General features: G+C 41.4%; 1 protein-coding gene across 1 annotated transcript in view; it reads right to left on the reverse strand.

The window, feature by feature from the left end:
- chsy3 (chondroitin sulfate synthase 3) overlaps positions 1-21,342 on the reverse strand; it is a 189,549-nt gene extending 168,207 nt beyond the window's left edge. Inside the window, exons 1-2 of the mRNA XM_024381463.2 lie at positions 19,893-21,342; positions 16,528-16,811 (exon numbers count right to left, since the gene is read on the reverse strand). Coding sequence (XP_024237231.1) covers positions 16,528-16,811; positions 19,893-20,502 — 894 coding nt within the window. The 5' untranslated portion in view covers positions 20,503-21,342. The remainder of the gene's footprint in view (positions 1-16,527; positions 16,812-19,892) is intronic.
- Between the last annotated feature and the right edge of the window lie 846 nt (positions 21,343-22,188).

A 22,188-nucleotide genomic window follows, 5' to 3' on the forward strand; every position in this document is an offset into this window, starting at 1 on the left:
AATGTCAAATTGATCACAGAATGCAGGATTTTGTAGCAATGAAATTTTGAAACACCATATTCTGGAACTTATAAGAGAATCGGAAATGTGAAGTTGGCAGTAGTAAGCATGGTGGTCAGACAAGCTCTTATGTAGAATTTCAATTTTCTTGATGAAAGTAAATAGAGGTGTAGATAATGCATGAAATCGATTTGTGAGAATGATTTATGCCTGAACGGGCATAAATCGCCAGGCATCAATGTGGTTCTAATCAGAGAGTATATGTTGGAGAGCCTTGGTTGCATTTGGATTAGTAGTTGTTCTTATTAGATTTGTCCTGCATGTCCAAAATGGCATTCATGTTTGTCCCAATAACCAGATGGAATACATTTAATTCTAACAATATGCTGTTCAGACAATCAAAAAATGTAGGATCACATGAATTTGGAGCATACACATTAATAAAGGCAATTTTCTTTCCATTATGGATACATTTAAGGAAAGCCAATGTGCCTTCTTGGTCTTCGCCTTTCCCCAAGATAATAATTTTGAGTTTCTTATGTCTCATTGTGATCACACCTTTAGTTTTGTTTGGGGATGATGTAGCCAGTTTGTACAAATGGTTCTCTATTCATGCTCTGATGAGGGCATAACTGCCGAAATGCGTTAGCCTGTCCGGCCAAAAATAAAAAGGTGAAATGAGGTGATGTCTTTTTGTCCTTTATTTAAGAAATGTGTCATGAGATACTAGGAGTGGTGGGTTGGAATCAGGCGCAGAGAGCAGGGTTCAGTATATCGTAATTTATTCTCCTCCAAAAAATGGTCGCGCCAATATACAGGGCGCATAGACCAGCCCAAACACAGGACCAAAGAGTCCGGAGAATACACACATGGAAACCACAATCCAACAGAGTAACAAAAACAATCCCGCACAAAACAAGGGCGGGACAACCTACTACATATAGGGAAGCTAATTAAACTAAAATACACATAGGTGAAACTAATAACACAAAACCAACAGACAAACGAAAAAGGGATCGGTAGTGGCTAGTAGGACGGTGACGACGACCGCCGAGCACCGCCCGAACAGGCAGGGGAGCCAACTTCGGCGGAAGTCGTGACAAAATGTTTTGGAGTGCGGCCCTTTCCCAATGTTCTTGAACTAATAGGTCAGTATAGGCCTTTTAAATTCCAAGATTCTAACGATTCCAACAAAAAAAAACTGAATGAACTATTAATGATGTAATTGTTATCTTTAGTGTTAATAAACCCATAGAAGTGAAACAAAAAACGGGACCCACAGGGAAATACACCCATTGGCCCGTTCCCCACCAAGACTCCCCCACCCATGTAAACAATTCCTTTCCTTAACCCACAAACACTCCTTCCAGTAGAGGAGGCTATAAAACATCTACTGACAAAATGTATAAAACACTCTTATATTCCTCTCAACGTGTGAGGATTTTCCTACGTTCCTATTCGCCCATATGGAAATTCTATGATCGTACAGCGCGGAAAACAAACTTTATTTTCCATACCTTAGATTGAGACAATATTTCACAGCCTCCATCTTCAGTGGTGATTCTAACAGGAAAACAGTGGAAGCTTAAAAAGCAGTTCTATCTCCAAAGCCACCTGGGGTAGACACATATGCTTCAATTTGCAGACAAGCAGCTTGAGTTAAGTGTTCAAAAACACTAGCTAACAGCAGCTTTGGATGGGCTGCCAGAAGGGAGTTACATACTGCAAAGCCAGATGACATTGATGTTGAAAGCCCTGGCACAAAAGAAATTGATATCTTCGAGCTGAGGGAATGAGAATCGCTTTTTCTTTCTTCAGGAGGATCACAATTGTTACTTGTTGTGAGCTTAGATAAAAAATGATGGCTCTATTTTGTGAGGAAACATGTCTATGGCAGCAAAGCAAGCAATCGGAAACTTGGTTTTGGATGTCGACAAGGAATAGTTCATGAGAAAACTTAGAAAGTAAGAAACTTTCTGAAGAAAGTATATTTTGGGACCAGAATCTCCAGAATCAAACATCCCTTAAATAATGGAATAATCCATTTTCATACCATTGTATGATCTATTGACTCTTGATGCATCATTGATGGGAATACCCCTCCTTGAGCAGAACGTATTTGACCACCTGTCTCCATATTTTGCAGTATTACAAGTAAAAAATGTGCAGTACTTCACCAGAAGCTATTTCTGGCCACCTCTTTGAAAACACTGCTCTTGCACTAAACCAGGTGAATATTAGAGGTCGACTGATTAATCCGAATGGCCGATTAATCAGGGCCGATTTCAAGTTTTCATAACAATCGGTAATCAGCATTTTTGGACACGGATCATGGCCGATTACATTGCACTCCACGAGGAGACTACGTGGCAGGCTGACTAACTGTTATGTGAGTGCAGCAAGGAGCCAAGGTAAGGTGCTAACTAGCATTAAATGTATCTTATAAAAAACAATCAATCTTAACATAATCACTAGTTAACTACACATGGTTGATGATATTACTAGTTTATCTAGCTTGTCCTGCGTTGCATATAATCGATGCGGTGCCTGTTAATTTATCATTGAATCATAGCCGACTTTTCCAAACGGTTATTTAACAAGGCCATTCGCGAAAAAAGCACTGTCGTTGCACCAATGTCTACCTAACCATAAACATCAACGCCTTTCTTAAAATCAATACACAAGTATATATTTTTAAACCTGCATATTTAGTTAATATTGCCTGCCTGCTAACATGAATTTCTTTTAACTAGGGAAATTGTGTCACTTCTCTTGCGTTCTGTGCAACAGAGTCAGGCTATATGCAGCAGTTTGGGCCGCCTGGCTTGTTGCAAACTGTGTGAAGACCAACTTTGCCAAACGGGGATGACTTAACAAAAGCGCAATTGTGAAAAAAGCACAATCGTTGCACAATTGTACCTAACCATAAACATCAATGCCTTTCTAAAATCAATACACAAAGGTATACGGCTTTTGTGGAGCAATGGGTAACGCTGCTTCGAGGGTGGCTGTTGTCAATGTGTTCCTGGTTCGAGCCCAGGTAGGGGCGAGGAGAGGGACGGAAGCTATACTGTTACACTGGCAATACTAAACTGCCTATAAGAACATCCAATAGTCAACGGTATGGCCGGGCGCAGTGCAGTGCGCAGTGCGCGCTAAACAGGTCGCCAGGTGTACGGTGTTTCCTCCAATACATTGGTGCGGCTGGCTTCCGGGTTGTGTTAAGAAGCAGTGCTCCTTGGTTGGGTTGTGTTTCGGAGGACGCATGGCTTTCGACCTTCGTCTCTCCCGAGCCCATACGGGAGTTGTAGCGATGAGACTAGATAGTAACTATTAACAATTGGATACCACGAAATTGGGGAGAAAAATGGGGTAAATATCAAAAAAAACAAAAAAAAACACACAAAAAAAGGAATATGAAATACAAATGGTATAGAGAGAAATAGTCCTATAATTCCTATAATAACTACAACCTAAAACTTCTTACCTGGGAATATTGAAGACTCATGTTAAAAGGAACCACCAGCTTTCATATGTTCTCATGTTCTGAGCAAGGAACTTAAACGTTAGCTTTTTTACATGGCACATATTACACTTTTACTTTCTTCTCCAACACTTTGTTTTTGCATTATTTAAACCAAATTGAACATGCTTCATTATTTATTTGAGGCTAAATTGATTTTATTGATGTATTATATTAAGTTAAAGTAAGTGTTCATTCAGTATTGTTGTAATTGTCATTATTACAAATAAATTAATACATTTTTAAAAATCGGTATCGGTTTTGAAAAATCATAATCGGTCGACCTCTAGTGTATATCACTTCATTGATTACTCTTGAAAACACAATGAGAATAGATTGAATGAGAGATACCTCTCTTTATACCACTTCATGGATTTCTTGTTTGCCATCTTTAGTAAATATGAAATTTACAGCACAACATCTTAGTACATATACTGTAAATAGCATCCAAAAAACAAGTAGCATCCAAAAAACAAGACCTAAAAACACTTTGAAGAAATCACGGCTACGACTTATGACAAATGAGCAGCGAAAGGTAGGCTGCCCCTTCTAAGAGGATATGAAATGAATTAAACATAGCAGATGTACATAGATACACTCATTACCGCGGAGCGAAGCAGATTATTGACTCCAACAGTGGAAAAATGGGCTGCATCTCTCAAATCCGGGGAGGCCTAAGCCCTGACATAGCCTCAGGGACACAGACAGTGTTCTTTTTAATCAATATGCAGATGAAGTTTTCCCAACCATGAAAGCAATTTTATGTTTTGGTGGATTAAGCAAATTCACATAAAGAAACCATATATAAAAACGGTATCTGAATGAGTTTCTTTTTCAGGACTAAAAACTTTTTTTTAAAATGTGAACCAAATGAACAAAAGTTTTCCTTCGGGCTTTAAGAAAGTGGTGGAAAGAGACAGAACTTAGTCAGTTGACTCAACAACAATTTAACAGAGACTGACTTATAAAAACATTGGCGTTGCTTAATTTATTCAACAGTCGTCATCTACTTTATGAGGTAAAAGAGCAGAAGTGTGACTTGTCTGAAGGTTCCTATCCCTAGTTGGTTGACTGCTCGTACAGATGGGAGTCAAAAGTGAGTGCGGGAACATGTGGGAACATTGACTGTCCAATGAGCATGTTCCCACACTGATGTAGCTGATGTAAAGTCACCCGTTGAAGTTTGAAATACTTCAACGGTAATTGTCTTCAATGTTTTTTTTGTTTTGTTTTTTTACATACAAATGCAGCTGCAGGAGTAAAATGTTTAACAGTCCCATTATGTACTTATGACTTGACGTCTCATCCATAATTTAACTTCTGAAATTAAGTGAGTCTCTCGACGTGGACCTTTGACGATTAGGATGTCTCTGGTTGACCACAACAACATATTTCCCCCACACACTCGACATTGCACAACTTGCCCTTGGGACAGCCATTCCGGCACAACATCTGGGTAGTAGTGCTGAGAGATTAGTGCTTTTTACGGTTGGTTCAATTTTAAATAAATAAAAATAATCATGGTTTTCGATTTCCGTTTTTTAAATGTTAAATGCACTATGTGGGTTGAGTTCTGTAACAACACAGAATAAAACAATGAATAAAAGTCCCATGATGGTAGTGACTGTCCATTACTGCTTATCACTTATTTACCAACATTTATTCTCATTACTTTACTTTATTAAAATATTTCAGTTGATGTGTATATTACATTTGTTTTATTTGATGACTTTATTATTTGAGTCATCATCTCATCTCTACAGAGATGCTGCCTATGCTGTCTGAAAAAAATCACTGTTTTGTATTTCTTCAAAGTAAATAAGGCATACGTTTGTGACTGCTAAATAGAAACTATCAATCACTTAAATCAGTGGTTCCCAAACTTTGTAGTCCCGTACCCCTTCAAACATTCAACCTCCAGCTGTGTAACCCCTTTAGCACCAGGGTCAGTGCACTCTCAAATTTAGTTTTTTTTGTCATAATTGTAAGCCTGCCACACACACTATACAATACATTTATTAAACATAAGAATGCTCTTATAGGTCAGGCATTCCCTTGACAGCAAGAGCCTCTTGGTGGATGCTGCAGTGTACCCAAGTGGCGTCGGGAGTGCTTGCACGCGCGTTACCACTCCACTATGTCTCCCTGTCATGGCTTTTGCACCATCAGTAAAGATACCAACACATCTTGACCACCAAAGTCCATTTGATGTCACAAAGCTGTCCAGTACTTTAAAAATATCCTCTCATGCTGTCCTGGTTACCAACGGTTTGCAGAAGAGGACGTCTTCCTTAATTGTCCCCCCATAAACGTAACGGACATATACCAGGAGCTGTGCCAGGCCCGCCACATCTGTTTACTCATCCAGCTGTAATGCATGTAATTCACTGGCTTGTATGCGAAGCAGTAACTGTTTCTCCCGACCCTTCCTGTCTCAGCCTCCAGTATTTATGCTGCAGTAGTTTATGTGTCGGAGGGCTAGGGTCAGTCTGTTATATCTGGAGTATTGCTCCTGTGTTATCCGGTGTCCTGTGTGAATTTAAGTATGCTCTCAATAATTCTCTCTTTCTCTCGGAGGCGGACCTGAGCCCTAGGACCATGCCTCAGGACTACCTGGCATGATGACTCCTTGCTGTCCCCAGTCCACCTGGCCGTGCTGCTGCTCCAGTTTCAACTGTTCTGCCTGCGGCTATGGAACCCTGACCTGTTCACCGGACGTGCTACCTGTCCCAGACCTGCTGTTTTCAACTCTCTAGAGACAGCAGGAGTGGTAGAGATACTCTTAATGATCGGCTATGAAAAGCCAACTGAGATTTACTCCTGAGGTGCTGACTTGTTGCACCCTCAACAACTACTGTGATTATTATTATTTGACCATGCTGGTCATTTATGAACATTTGAACATCTTGGCCATGTTCTGTTATAATCTCCACCCGGCACAGCCAGAAGAGGACTGGCCACCCCTCATAGCCTGGTTCCTCAATGTTTCTTCCTAGGTTTTGGCCTTTCTAGGGAGTTTTTCCTAGCCACCGTGCTTCTACACCTGCATTGCTTGCTGTTTGGGGGTTTTAGGCTGGGTTTCTGTACAGCACTTGGAGATGTCAGCTGATGTCAGAAGGGCTATGTAAATAAATTTGATTTGATTTCAAAACATCTCCTGCCATATCACTGATGTGTCGTGAAACAGTGATGTTTGATGAAGGCATTGTCTGTGTAGCCTTTCCCCCAGCATTGTCCCAGCCATATCCCGGCAGCAGGAAGAACTAAGTCCTCCACAATAGTATGGGGCTTGCCTGTCATAGCCACAAGGTAGCTCACCATATAAGACGCTTCTAGCTTTTATTACATGACTTACGAAAATTACGAAATGGAATTAAAATAATTGAACGCACTAGTTGCTTAAAAATGGGAAAATTACCAACATTTCAGTTAATCACTGAGCACTACTGGCTAGGTTTCATTGAGTCAAAGGAAACCATCACCCTATGTATCTACCATGTGTAAGGAAACCATCACCCTATGTAACTACCATGTGTAAGGAAACCATCACCCTATGTAACTAACCTGTGTCTCTCTCACTCCTTCTCATGTGTTGGATTGATACATTAGCATGTTATGCTTAGAGTTCCACCTACTCAATGGGGTTGGCGAAAAACAACAAAAACAGGAAATGCCTGAAATGAGCACATTCAGACTCATAACTCATGAGTTCAGCGGGACACATACACACTGAGGGAGATTGAGATATCCTAACTGCAGTGCAAGGAAGAAGATACACGCAAAGCAGTCATAGTGCTCGACACAGAGCTTATGAATTCGCTACGGCGAGGGAAAATGCCATCTTGCAGGATATTTTGCGATGAAGGTATGATGTGCTAAGCAAAGCCTCTCTAGGGGAGATTCAGTGTATATTCAGGGTCTTTTACATGTAGATATGTGGTAGTGGAGTTAGTGTGTTGTGAATTCTGTAATGAAGGTATTGTAATGTTTACAACATTTTTGCTGGGAACCCAGGAAGAGTAATGGGGATCCATAATAATTCCAAATGTTACAAAACATCAAGATAATAGACATGTCATGTCAAATAAAGAACCATGTCAGCGGTCTATATTACTCTTCCACTGGCTAGGTCATGAACATGGCACCCTAGTTAATTGAATAAGCCTGGTTCATCATGTGGTTGCCTGGGCTGACCTACTGTTTTTCTCCTGACCACGGGAGGTTGGTGGCACCTTAATTGGGGAGGACGGGCTCGTGGTAATCGCTGGAGAGGAATCAGTGGAATGGTATCAAATACATCACATGGTTTTATGCGATTCCATTACATTTACGTTCCAGCGATTATTATGAGCCGTCCTCCCCTCAGCATCCTCCGCTGCACCTGACCTATGAAGTCATGGTAACTCACACTTCCTGGAAGCTGCAATTCTAAGCTATTAGATCGTTCTGCAAGCAGAGCATCAGAGTGGAATGTAATTACATTACCAGTGATCAAGTCACCCTATGATCAAATTAAAAATGCAATGAGATACAGCAACAGCATTGCAGGTAGGGGTTAGAACCGGTTCAGAGAACAGAACCAAAAAATGTAAAAAGATTGACATTTTTCATGGAACAAAATCAGAACCCAGGAACAAAAGTGATCTACAGTGCATTCGGAAAGTATTCAGACCCCTTGACTTTTTCCACATTTTGTTACGTTACATCAATTCTAAATATGATTCAATATTTTGATCTTTTTCTCAGCAATCTAGACACAGTACGCCATAATGACAAAGGGAAAACAGGTTAAGACAGGTTTATAAAAAAAATACACAGAAAAACCTTATTTACATAAGTATTCAGACCCTTTGCTATGAGACTCGAAATTGAGCTCTGGTGCATCCTGTTTCCATTGATCATCTTTGAGATGTTTCTACAACCTGATTGGAGTCCACCTGTGGTAAATTCAATTGATTGGACATGTTTTGGAAAGGCACAAACCTGTCTATATAAGGTCCCACAGCTGACAGTGCGCAAAAACCAAGCCATGAGGTGGAAGGAATTGTCCGTAGAGCTCAGAGACAGGATTGTGTCGAGTTACAGATCTGGGGAAGGATACCAAAAAGTTTCTGCAGCATTGAAGGTCCCCAAGAACACAGTGGCCTCCATCATTCTAAAATGGAAGAAGTTTGGAACCAACAAGACTCTTACTAGAGCTGGCCGCCACGGCCAAACTGAACAATCGGGGGAGAAGGGCCTTGGTCAGGGAAGTGAAGGTTCACCTTCCAGCAGGGCAACAACTCAAGCACACAGTCAAGACAATGCAGGAGTGGCTTCGGGACAAGTCTCTGAATGTCCTTGAGTGGCCCAGCTAGAGCCCGGACTTGAACCCGATCGAACATCTCTGGAGAGACCTAAAATAGCTGTGCAGCAACGCTCCCCATCCAACCTGACAGAGCTTGAGAGGATCTGCAGAGTGGAATGGGAGAAACTCCCCAAATAAATCAAATCAAATCAAATCAAATCAAATCAAATTTTATTTGTCACATACACATGGTTAGCAGATGTTAATGCGAGTGTAGCGAAATGCTTGTGCTTCTAGTTCCGACAATGCAGTAATAACGAGCAAGTAATCTAACTAACAATTCCAAAAAAAAAAAAAAAACTACTGTCTTATACACAGTGTAAGGGGATAAAGAATATGTACATAAGGATATATGAATGAGTGATGGTACAGAGCAGCATAGGCAAGATACAGTAGATGATATCGAGTACAGTATATACATATGAGATAAGTATGTAAACCAAGTGGCATAGTTAAAGTGGCTAGTGATACATGTATTACATAAGGATGCAGTCGATGATATAGAGTACAGTATCAACGTATGCATATGAGATGAACAATGTAGGGTAAGTAACATTATATAAGGTAGCATTGTTTAAAGTGGCTAGTGATATATTTACATAATTTCCCATCAATTCCCATGATTAAAGTGGCTGGAGTAGAGTCAGTGTCATTGACAGTGTGTTGGCAGTAGCCACTCAATGTTAGTGGTGGCTGTTTAACAGTCTGATGGCCTTGAGATAGAAGCTGTTTTTCAGTCTCTCGGTCCCAGCTTTGATGCACCTGTACTGACCTCGCCTTCTGGATGACAGCGGGGTGAACAGGCAGTGGCTCGGGTGGTTGATGTCCTTGATGATCTTTATGGCCTTCCTGTAGCATCGGGTGGTGTAGGTGTCCTGGAGGGCAGGTAGTTTGCCCCCGGTGATGCGTTGTGCAGACCTCACTACCCTCTGGAGAGCCTTACGGTTGAGGGCGGTGCAGTTGCCATACCAGGCGGTGATACAGCCCGCCAGGATGCTCTCGATTGTGCATCTGTAGAAGTTTGTGAGTGCTTTTGGTGACAAGCCGAATTTCTTCAGCCTCCTGAGGTTGAAGAGGCGCTGCTGCGCCTTCCTCACGATGCTGTCTGTGTGAGTGGACCAATTCAGTTTGTCTGTGATGTGTATGCCGAGGAACTTAAAACTTGCTACCCTCTCCACTACTGTTCCATCGATGTGGATGGGGGGTGTTCCCTCTGCTGTTTCCTGAAGTCCACAATCATCTCCTTAGTTTTGTTGACGTTGAGTGTGAGGTTATTTTCCTGACACCACACTCCGAGGGCCCTCACCTCCTCCCTGTAGGCCGTCTCGTCGTTGTTGGTAATCAAGCCTACCACTGTTGTGTCGTCCGCAAACTTGATGATTGAGTTGGAGGCGTGCATGGCCACGCAGTCGTGGGTGAACAGGGAGTACAGGGGAGGGGCTCAGAACGCACCCTTGTGGGGCCCCAGTGTTGAGGATCAGCGGGGAGGAGATGTTGTTGCCTACCCTCACCACCTGGGGCGGCCCGTCAGGAAGTCCAGTACCCGTTTTTTTTTTTTGGTCGCTGCATGTAATCCACTCGGTTACACTGGTTGTAAGGCAGAACTCAGGATCCGCATCGCGGAAAACATATTCTTGGTCGTACTGATGGTGAGTTGACGCTGATCTTATATTCAGTAGTTCTTGTCGGCTGTATGTAAAGAAACCTAAGATGACCTGGGGTACTAGTGTAAGAAATAACACGTAAAAAAACAAAAAACTGCATAGTTTCCTAGGAACGCGAAGCGAGGCGGCCATCTCTGTCGGCGCCGGAAGTACGTCTCAGGTGTGCCAAGTTTGTAGCGTCATACCCAAGAAGACTCAAGACTGTAATCACTTCCAAAGGTGCTTCAACAAAGTACAGAGTAAAGGGTCTGAATACTTATGTAAATGTGATAACTGTTTTTTTATTATACATTTGCAAGAAAATCTAAAAACCTGTTTTTGCTTTGTCATTATGAGGTATTGTGTGTAGATTGATCAGGAAAAAAACAATTTAATACATTTTAGAATAAGGCTGTAACGTAACAAAATGTGGAAAAAGTCAGAGGGTCTGAATACTTTCAGAATGCACCGTATACTGTTCCAGAACAGAACAAGTCACGCAAAATACGCAACAAAGCACCTATGCAAAGCCCTCCCTCTGTCAATCAGAAACTTATTCTAGCGTCTGCCTGAAGTCACGGCTAGTGTGTGTGTGTGTGTGAGTGTGTGTTTGTCGGCTACCTGCCCCCCCTCCAAAACATAGCTGTAGCCTACTGACGTTACACTGGCGTGATTCAGAAGGTAGATAGAAGACTTTTAATTAGAAAATAATGGATTAAACAAGTTTGGGATACTATAGCTTTCACATTTCTCATTGGATTTATGAACTACAAAAAGGTAAGATGTGTTTTTAATTCTGGTGCCACTCTGCACACACAAGCTTTGTTAACTAACTAGCTTCTCTGGTCCAACGTTAAGTCAACTCTGAAGTTCAAAGACATTCAAAGTTCCTCCATAAAAGCTGTACCTCTGTAGGTATAATTCTGTGAGCCTAATTCAGATAATACATGTCATCACAGGATGCCCAACGTTCCTCCACCCTCTCTCACTCTCTCCTCACCTGCAAAGTTTCAGTTGCATCTCACACCTGACACTTGTCTTCCCATCAAGCATGTAGACAACTAGCTGAACTATAGCTCACCTGCTCCATGGCAAACTGCTTAAACTAATAACACACAAATTATTGTATTTTTCGTGTCTATATTGAATACATAATTTAAACATTCACAGTGTAGGTTGGAAAAAGTATGTGAACCCCTAGGCTAATGACTTTTCCAAAAGCTAATTGGAGTCAGGATTCAGCTAACCTGGAGTCCAATCAACGAGACGAGATTGGAGATGTTGGTTAGAGCTGTCCAGCCCTATAAAAAACACTCACAAAATTTGAGTTTGCTATTTACAAGAAGCATTGCCTGACGTGAACCATGCCTCGAACAAAGAGATCTCAGAAGACTTAAGAATTGTCGACTTGCATAAAGCTGGACAGGTTTACAAAAGTATCTCTAAAAGCCTTGATGTTCATCAGTCCACGGTAAGACAAATTGTCTATAAATGGAGAAAGTTCAGACCTGTTGCTACTCTCCCTAGGTGTGGCTGTCCTGTACAGATGACTGCAAGGGCACAACGCAGAATGCTCAATGAGGTTAAGAAGAATCCTAGTGTCAGCTAAAGACTTACAGAAATCTCTGGAACATGGTAACATCTCTGTTGATGAGTCTACGATACGTAAAACACTAACCAAGAATGGTGTTCATGAGAGCCACTGCTGTCCAAAAAAAACATTGCTGCACGTCTGAAGTTAGCAAAAGAGCACCTGGATGTTCCACAGCGCTTCTGGCAAAATATTCTGTGGACAGATTAAACTAAAGTTGAAAAAAGGCACAGCACAGCACACCAACATCAAAACCTAATCCCAACTGTAAAGTATGGTGGAGGGAGCATCACGGTTTGGGGCTGCTTTGCTGCCTCAGGGCCTGGACAGCTTGCTATCATCGACAGAAAAATGAATTCCCAAGTTTATCAAGACATTTTGCAGGAGAATGTCAGGCTATCTGTCCACCAATTTGTAGCTCAACAGAAGTTGGGTGATGCAACAGGACAACGACCCAAAGCACAGAAGTAAATCAACAACAGAAATGCTTCAACAGAAGAAAATAGGCCTTTTGGAGTGGTTCAGTCAGAGTCCTGATCTCAACCCGTTTGAGATGCTTTGGCCTGACCTCAAGAGAGTGGTTCACACCAAACATGGTCCAAAATTCCTCCTGACTGTTGTACAGGTCTGATCCGCAACTACATCAAATTGTTGGTTGACGTTATTGCTGCCAAAGGACGGTCAACCAGTTATTAAATCCAAGGGTTCATATACCTTTTCCACCCTGCACTGTGAATGTTTCCAAGGTGTGTTCAATAAAGACATGAAAACACATTGTTTGTGTGTTATTAGTTTAAGCAGACTGTGTTTGTCTATTGTTGTAACACATTTTATGACCAATTTATGCAGAAATCCAGGTAATTCCAAAGAGTTCGCATACTTTTTCTTGCCACTGTAAACCAGTACTTTTTTGGAGTTCGAACCAGTTCAAAACTTCATTTAGCTGTAAAATGGAACTAAATAAATAATGGTTCTATTCAAAAAGAAAACATAATTCTGGTTCATACCCCCTGATTGCAGGTACTGTATTAACAATGGGCTGTTCTGTTTAGCTCAGGTTAAGGCTCTGATTTGGATTAACAACAACCGTGAGGCATGTACTCACAGTTAACCCCACGCGCATAACAGGACTTGGGTGAGAAGGCTGAAACACAAGTCTTGAATTGTATTCAAAGACATACTAGCCATATACAGAGCCATCAGAAAGTATTCATAATCTTTGATTTATTCCACATTTTGTTGTGTTACAGCCTGAAATTAAAATGTATTAAATTAAAATGTAAAATCTCACCCATCTACACACAATTAACTCATAATGAAAAAGTGAAAACATATATCTTTTTTGAAATGTTAGCAAATTTATTGAAAATGAATACAGCAATATATCATTTACATAACTATTCACACCCCTGAGTCAATATATATTAGAATCAACATCAGCAGCAATTACAGCTGTGAGTATTTCTGAATAAGTCTCTATGAGCTTTGCCAACCTGGATTGTACAATATTTTGTACAATATTCTTAAAATTCCTCAAACTCTATCAAGTTGGTTGTTGATCATTGCCAGACAACCATTTTCAAGTCTTGCTTTAGATTTTCAAGCCGATTTAAGTCAAAAATGTAACTAGGCCACCCAGGAATATTCAAGGTCGTCTTCGTAAGTAATTCCAGTGTATATTTGGCCTTGTGTTTTCTGTTATTGTCCTGCTGAATGGTGAATTTGTATCCCAGTGTCTGTTGAAAAGTAGACTGAACTAGGTTTTCCTCTAGGATTTTGCCTGTGGTTAGCTCTGTTCTGTTTCTTTTTATCTCAAAATCCTCCCTAGTCCTTGCTGATGACAAGCATACTCATAACATGATGCAGCCACCACCATGCTTGAAAATAAGAAGATTGGTACTCAGCGATGTGTTGTGTTGGATTTGCAGCACCCAACCATAAGAATTTGCTCTCCGGCAACTGAGGTAGGAAGGATGCCTGTATCTTTGTAGTAACTGTATGTATTGATACACCAGCCAATGTGTAATGAATAACTTCACCATACTCAAAGGGAAATTCAATGTCTGATTTTTCTATTTCTACCCATCTACCAATAGGTACCCTTCTTTGCGGGGCATTGGAAAACCTCCCTGTTCTTTGTGCTTGAAATTCCGTGCTCGACTGAGGGACGTTACAGATACACTACATTACCAAAAGTATGTGGACACCTGCTTGTCGAACATCTCATTCCAAAATCATGGGCATTAATATGGAGTTGGTCCCCCCCTTTCCTGCTATAACAGCCTCCACTCTTCTGGGAAGGCTTTCCACTAGACTTTGGAACATTGCTGTGGGGACTTTCTTCCATTCAGCCACAAGAGCATTAGTGAGATCGGGCACTGATGTTGGGCGATTAGGCGATTCATCCCAAAAGTGTTTGATGGGGTTGAGGTCAGGGCTTTGTGCAGGCCAGCCAAGTTTTGCCACATCGATCTCGACAAATCATTTCTGTATGGACCTCGCTTTGTACACTGGGACATTATCATGCTGAAACAGGAAAGGGCCTTCCCCAACTGTTGCCACAAAGTTGGAAGCACAGAATCATCTAGAATATCATTGTATGCTGTAGCGTTAAGATTTCCCTTCACTGGGCCTAGCCCAAACCACGAAAAACAGTCCCAGACCTCCACCAAACTTTACAGTTCTCCTGGCACTCTGCAAACCCAGATTCTTCCGTCGGACGGCCAGATGGTGAAGCGTGATTCATCCCTCCAGAGAATGCATTTCCACTGCTCCAATAGTGGTGAGCTTTACACCACTCCAGCCGATGCTTGGCATTTCGCATGGTGATCTTAGGCTTGTGTGCAGCTGCTCATCCACGTAACACAATAAAATGTGGAAAACTTCAAGGGGTGTGATACTTTCTGATGGCACTGTAGTAGTTCAATATTAATGCTTTCAAATCATGATAAAAGTACCTAAAGAGGAGAGGTTGAAATCCATTAGTAATTCTGTGTGACAAGACAGTGATGTTCCGTGTGACAAAAGACAGTGATTTTTCTGTGTGACAAGACTTTGTGCAATAAAGGAAAATACTGCAGACTCCTGCAAATCCAATTTAATCTTGATAAACTATTTCAGTAAACCATTCACTCTCAGAATATGTGGCATTTTATAGTTAATCCATTCAACAAGCTTCGCAGCCTGCAGCCATCCATTTATTTCCAATCTCATCTACAGCGCTGGTGAAATTGGTGACAACCACAAATGGCAACAGAAATTACTTTGACCAGAGGTAATGTGTTTAGAGCAGGTCACATCCCAGACCTACATGATGTGTCATTTTTTGCATAGCGTGAGCTGGAAGTGATGCGCTCCGATTGTAGTAAATGAAACCTGCTACACTAGCTTTACACCACCCCAGCCGACGCTTGGCAACGAGCATGGTGATCTTAGGCTTGTGTGCAGCTGCTCATCCACGTAATACAACAAAATGTGGAAAACTTCAAGGGGTGTGAATACTTTCTGACGGCACTATAGTACCTACAAGTGTAGGTAGTAGTAAATGTAGCCGCTACTGGCTCTGGAGTCTTAAGCATAAATTACACTTCAGGTCAATTTTCTCCCAATCAAGAAAATGTGTACAAATTCTTATAGTGGAATGTACTACACAGGAAAAATGACCCCTTTACACTGAAATGTAGTTTGTTAGCATAACACAGTCAACTATAGCATATGTCAACATAATCTATCAAATAACACTATAATAAATATGTATTGTCTTCAACAGCGGTGGCAATGTAGAGTACACTATTTCACCACTTAGCAATCGAGAGCAGACAGATCTCTCCCTACGTCCATTTGTCATGAGGCCAACTCTTTCTGTCATCCCCACAGGAGATAACATATTTGGAGGGAATGGATTTGCCATTAGAGAGAGTCCCAATTCCTGGGAAAAGAAAGGATATTCTGACGACCACTGACACATGATGCTTCAGGCCAAGGTGGTTGCCAAAGGAAACACACCCCGGCATACAAAAACACGCACGTGCGCTCACATGCACACATACACACAGACAGACACGCACACACGCACACACACTTTTCTTACAAATGGTGTCCTTCAGAAAGACTGCCATCCATGACTGTGTAAGAGCTCATTCTCTGGTCTCCTTAAGAAAGACTGCCATCCATGACTGTGTAAGAGCCCATTCTCTGGTCTCCTTCAGAAAGACTGCCATCCATGACTGTGTAAGAGCCCATTCTCTGGAGGCTTTTGCCAGTAAAAGGCAATAGCATAAAACACTAGGCCACTAAAAGCCAGTCAATTGAAAACTTAAGACAAAACCCATCACGTCGAGAGTGTACAATGCATCTCCGTGAAACGTAACAAAACACCAGGCCTCCCTCCCTTCACCATACAAAACATCAAATTGTCTCTTACCTCGTAGGACCAGACGCACTGGGTACCCCCGAAGCGGCGCACGCAGCGACCCACCTCCACATCCTCGTGGGTGGTGTACATCTCCCTGAGACAGGTCCCGATGTGAGGCACCATCCTCCTCAGCACCTCTCTGCTGAAGATCATGCCCGGGCCCCCCATGCAGAAGTTCTCCCCGGGCTCCAGGGCCAGCTTTCCAAGCTCCTCGGCTGTGCCCAGGCCAGTCTGACCAAGGTACAGGGGCTGGCTGCTATTCAGAGAGCGCAGGAATGACTCAAGCTTTTCGCCTGTGTGGATGGATGGACGGGAGAGAGAGAGTGAGATACAAAGAGTATCAAGGAAAAATATCTAGGCAGTAGGAAGTAGGCAAGCTTATATAAAGCTAGTAATAGGTACAGTAGTAGGCAGGTTAATATAAAGTTAGTAGTAGGCAGGCTAATATAAAGTTAGTAGTAGGCAGGCTAATATTAAGCTAGTAATAGGTACAGTAGTAGGCAGGTTAATATAAAGTTAGTAGTAGGCAGGCTAATATAGAGTTAGTAGTAGGCAGGCTAATATTAAGCTAGTAGTAGGTACAGTAGTAGGCAGGCTAATATAAAGTTAGTAATAGGTACAGTAGTAGGCAGGCTAATATAAAGCTAGTAGTAAGTACAGTAGTAGGCAGGCTAATATAAAGCTAGTAGTAAGTACAGTAGTAGGCAGGCTAATATAAAGCTAGTAATAGCCAGTAGGCAGGCTAATATAAAGCTAGTAGTAGGTACAGTAGTAGGCCGGCTAATATAAAGCTAGTAATAGCCAGTAGGCAGGCTAATATAAAGCTAGTAGTAGGTACAGTAGTAGGCAGGCTAATATAAAGCTAGTAGTAGGTACAGTAGTAGGCAGGCTAATATAAAGCTAGTAATAGCCAGTAGGCAGGCTAATATAAAGCTAGTAATAGCCAGTAGGCAGGCTAATATAAAGCTAGTAGTAGGTACAGTAGTAGGTACAGTAGTAGGCAGGCTATCATAAAGCTAGTAGTAGGTTCAGTAGTAGGCAGGCTAATATAAAGCTAGTAGTAGGTACAGTAGTAGGCAGGCTAATATAAAGCTAGTAGTAGGTACAGTAGTAGGCAGGCTATCATAAAGCTAGTAGTAGGTTCAGTAGTAGGCAGGCTAATATAAAGCTAGTAGTAGGTACAGTAGTAGGCAGGCTAATATAAAGCTAGTAGTAGGTTCAGTAGTAGGCAGGCTAATATAAAGCTAGTAGTAGGTACAGTAGTAGGCAGGCTATCATAAAGCTAGTAGTAGGTTCAGTAGTAGGCAGGCTAATATAAAGCTAGTAGTAGGTACAGTAGTAGGCAGGCTAATATAAAGCTAGTAGTAGGTTCAGTAGTAGGCAGGCTAATATAAAGCTAGTAGTAGGTACAGTAGTAGGCAGGCTATCATAAAGCTAGTAGTAGGTTCAGTAGTAGGGAGGCTAATATACAGCTAGTAGTAGGTACAGTAGTAGGCAGGCTAATATAAAGCTAGTAATAGCCAGTAGGCAGGCTAATATAAATCAGTTTAATATCGAACTATTAGTGTGTATGTAAACATACTCAATGATTCACATCCATGATCATTGAGGACTTGAGATTCACACAATCATTACCTGAAAACAATGATTGATTCACGTCCATTTTTGTATTATTATTACACCTTTATAACCAGGTAGGCAAGTTGAGAACACCTTTATAACCAGGTAGGCCAGTTGAGAACAAGCTCTCATATACAACTGCGACCTGGCATGATCATTGAGTTTGTGAGATTCACACAATCATTACCCAAAAACAATGACTGATTCATATCCATTATCATTGAGTACGTTTACGTGCACACTAATAATTCGATATTAAACTGATTATAGCAGAAGGTCGAGTGCGGCATCAGTCATGGAAACACCTTACTCTGCTTATCTTAATCGGCGTGAGGTCATAATCAAAGTAAGCATACACTGATTAAAACACCTGGTTTTCTGAGTCATCTTTCAAACTATTAGGACATGTAAACAGTTTCATCCGCAGTGTATTTGTGCCAGCACCGGGTAGTGCTAGCGTCCCTCTTATGTGTGAGTGGAATGAGTTTGGAAAAACAGAAAATATGCATCTTATATAAGCCGTTTTCACATACACAATGTATATGTCCAAACTCAGAATTAAATAGTCTTTGCAAAAATAACATGGTCATTGCGGTAGCATGTAAACAGGATTATTAGGGAAATCCTTATTTTTTACAAAGCATGTAACCGTTTTAAACAAACTATTATATTAACCTGACTATGTAATTCCGCTCAATCATTGTTTTCAGGTAATGATTGTGTGAATCTGAAAACATCAATGATCTTGGACGTGAATCAATCATTGTTTTCAGGTAATGATTGTGTGAATCTGAAAACCTTTGACATATACATAGCACTGATGATTATGTTGCAATTAGATTGATGTAGCAATTTGTTAGTCAGGTTAAGTCAATGTATTTAAGTTGAAGTTTTGCCCTAATTTCAATATTTACAACGCTGGTTGAAATGAGATGAAAACAGTATTGGTTGATTACTTTTTTCAAATCCAGTTTATTTTCCTTGTTGATTCCATGTCACAGTATGTTGACAAATTCTGTTGATTTAACCAGTGTGTGCACATTGGGTCGTTGTTTGTCTCTAAAGTACATACTAAGGCTGTTGGTTACATCCACAAACCAATAACTAATATGCTTACTGTGTGAACTTCGTATGAAGTACAATGTTGTAGACATGTTGCAACAGAGGTTGTGGGTGGGGGTTATGAACTGGCATCGCACTGGGCAAAAACGGGTTGAATCAACGTTGTATCCACGTAATTTCAACCAAAACATCCAAATGTGACGATGTTGAATCAACGTGGAAAATACATTGGATTTGAATAAAGTCATCAACATAACTTTCGTATTTTATTAACCTAAATACAATGACATGGTGACATTTTTGTTGTTGATTTCACGTTAGTTGACAAGTCAAACTAGATGATGATCTGCCGTCTGTGCCCAGTGGGTTGGCTTTCTGGAACCAAGACTCTCCGACAGTGACGCTTCACGAGTGCAACATTGTACAGTAGCAATACCCAATACGGAGAGGATACTCTCACAAAAATGTATCTTAATGCCTGGAGGGAAGCTGTTCAAGTGCTCTTGAAAAATGTTTGAAATAGTTGACATATGAATGTTGATTTCGCCAGCTGTTGCTAACTTGCTACTGTCTAGATGGAATAGGAGTCAAACAGATGACTGTCAATGAACTTCAAAGACTACCAAGAATGTATGTAGTCTGCCCTATACATTTTAAAAGAGAAAGACAAACTATTTCATTAGGGAATTCACCTCGAATGTAGACATCATCATCTGCCCTCATGAACCACTCGTATTTATCCAGGTAATGGTCATGCATGTACTTCAACATCATAAATGACTTCTTCTGTGGCGGGTATGAATCATCTACACCTGTCAACGACACCACGGGGACAGGAATGGGCAGTGGGACTGTTTCAGAGCCCTCGCTGGAGAAGAAGTCAACCTTCCCGGGGATGGAACTGGTCCACGTCCTGTGTGCAGCCACAGCGCGGGAATCAAGGTACTTTTTGGCTGTCATGACGCCGACATACAGAAAATGCCTAGGTTTGGAAATAGGTCCTCCGCCATCCCCACTACCGTTACCAGTCTTGTAAACGCTCTCTTCCTCCTCCTCACTGCCCTCTTGGCTGGACAGGTTATTCTCCGGGTCTTTGCGTAACGCATTACTTGCGGTGCTTCCAATGATTTCGGCCACTTTACCGATGCCCGCAGCATTACTGTAGTATGAGCAGATCGACGACTTCTTTCTTTTCCCACTGATTTCCACTACCCTGGGGACAATTAGCCAAGACGCCGCTGTAAATCCAAGAAAGACCCCTACAATTACGCCCATCCACGGTCTTCTAGACCTAACGGCCATGATTGAATAAAAATTGAGAGTTTATTAAATATGGTACAAACTAAATATATCCTCCGAGTAGTGCTCACTTGATATATCTGTTTTACACCGAGCAGTTTCCATAAATGATTATCACTCATCTGCAAAGGGCATTAGATGAGTAGTGGTACCTGAAGGCAAGAGTGTATCCCCACCTCCAGGGATAACATCCTTAAAATGTATCCAACAAGCCATTTATCCCTAGATAATCTATTAGTATCGGTAGATTGTCATGTTACAGTTCTGGGGAAATATCCACTGAGTAGCTACAGTAGGTCGTTGGCAAAAGCTTCTTTTTTTTGTAATGTCCAGGGCGACGACAGAAGTTGCTGTTCAGTCCGAATGAAAAGCAACGTTGTAACCACAACTCTTCATTTACTTTCCAGTGGATAGGCTACATTGTTTCTACATGCGCAATCATTTCCACCCCAAAAAAAGTTAACTCCACTAATTTCAGGCAACTCAAGTTGATTTGTTACCGCTGTCAAATATGAACGGTCTCCTCAGTCTTGAAACGTGACGAATACAGTTTTATTTGTGCACACTGTCGCTAAGTATATGCTACCTAAAGCTAGTTTATCCGCCCCTGACTCGCCATTTTGTTTACAGATTGACGTCAGGGTAAATAACTTTTCATATCCTCCGTCCCTCTTCTCTAATTTCTTTGCGTTTCAGGCACAGGCAATCAGTAGTAGCCAATGCATATTCATTGGTGAAAGAAGTAACCGGAGAGTGTCTTCCTGTTGGGCAGGCAGACAGAGGGCGGAGCGAGACAGAGAGCGATCTGTTCCTCTTCACTGCGTGACGTCCGAATGAGACCCGTATTGGAAAAGTGAGCCAACATCAGTTGAACGTTCAGCCACACCACATAAACCCATACATCTCATTAAGACCTTATTTAATAACATGTAAGATACCGGTGTAACCTGTGGCGCATGGACTGTCGCCTATAATATTTATCTTCATCTTGACTAAACCGTCCAACTGATTTATGGCGCTACTGCAATTCATCTTATCATTGCTGATTGGGAGCGTACTCGTTCTTGCATGTGTACAAGCCTAGATAGAAACAGCAAGTAGTCTAGTCTAGCCTATAGCCAAAACAGTCAATTTAACCAACATTTCCATAATCACATATTTTCACAGCATTAGAATGTTCTGTATGGGATTTGAGCCCTTGAGGTCCACTGTGTTGTGGCGCCCTCTCGTGGTATCGTACTATAGGCGTACAGTGTCAGGAGTTTGTCAAACTGAAAGTGAGCAAACTGTAGGCTACTACAGTATGGAAATGTATGAAAATTGAAACAAAACAATTACAATGAACACTCTTTGTGTAAAAATGAAAGTTGACTTTATTTTTTATTTTTTAAAGACATAAGTTATGTTGTGAAATGATAGCTAACATTGAACACCAAATGTATGTGGTAGATATACCTAACAAGAACAGCACACTCAAAACAAAGGACCCATCCCAAATGGTCCCATATATAGTGCACTACTTTTAACCAGCGCCCATAGGGCTCTATATAAGAAATAGGGTACCATTTGGAATGGCACCTATGTCTGATCTCCAGCTGCTGGTGTTTATTCAATAGATTTTCATGTTTATTTTAAGAACAAATTCTTATTTCTACTCCGGCCAAACCCAGACAACGCTGGGCCAATTGT

Source organism: Oncorhynchus tshawytscha, linkage group LG20 (assembly GCF_018296145.1).
Source record: "Oncorhynchus tshawytscha isolate Ot180627B linkage group LG20, Otsh_v2.0, whole genome shotgun sequence".
Taxonomy (NCBI): domain Eukaryota; kingdom Metazoa; phylum Chordata; class Actinopteri; order Salmoniformes; family Salmonidae; genus Oncorhynchus; species Oncorhynchus tshawytscha.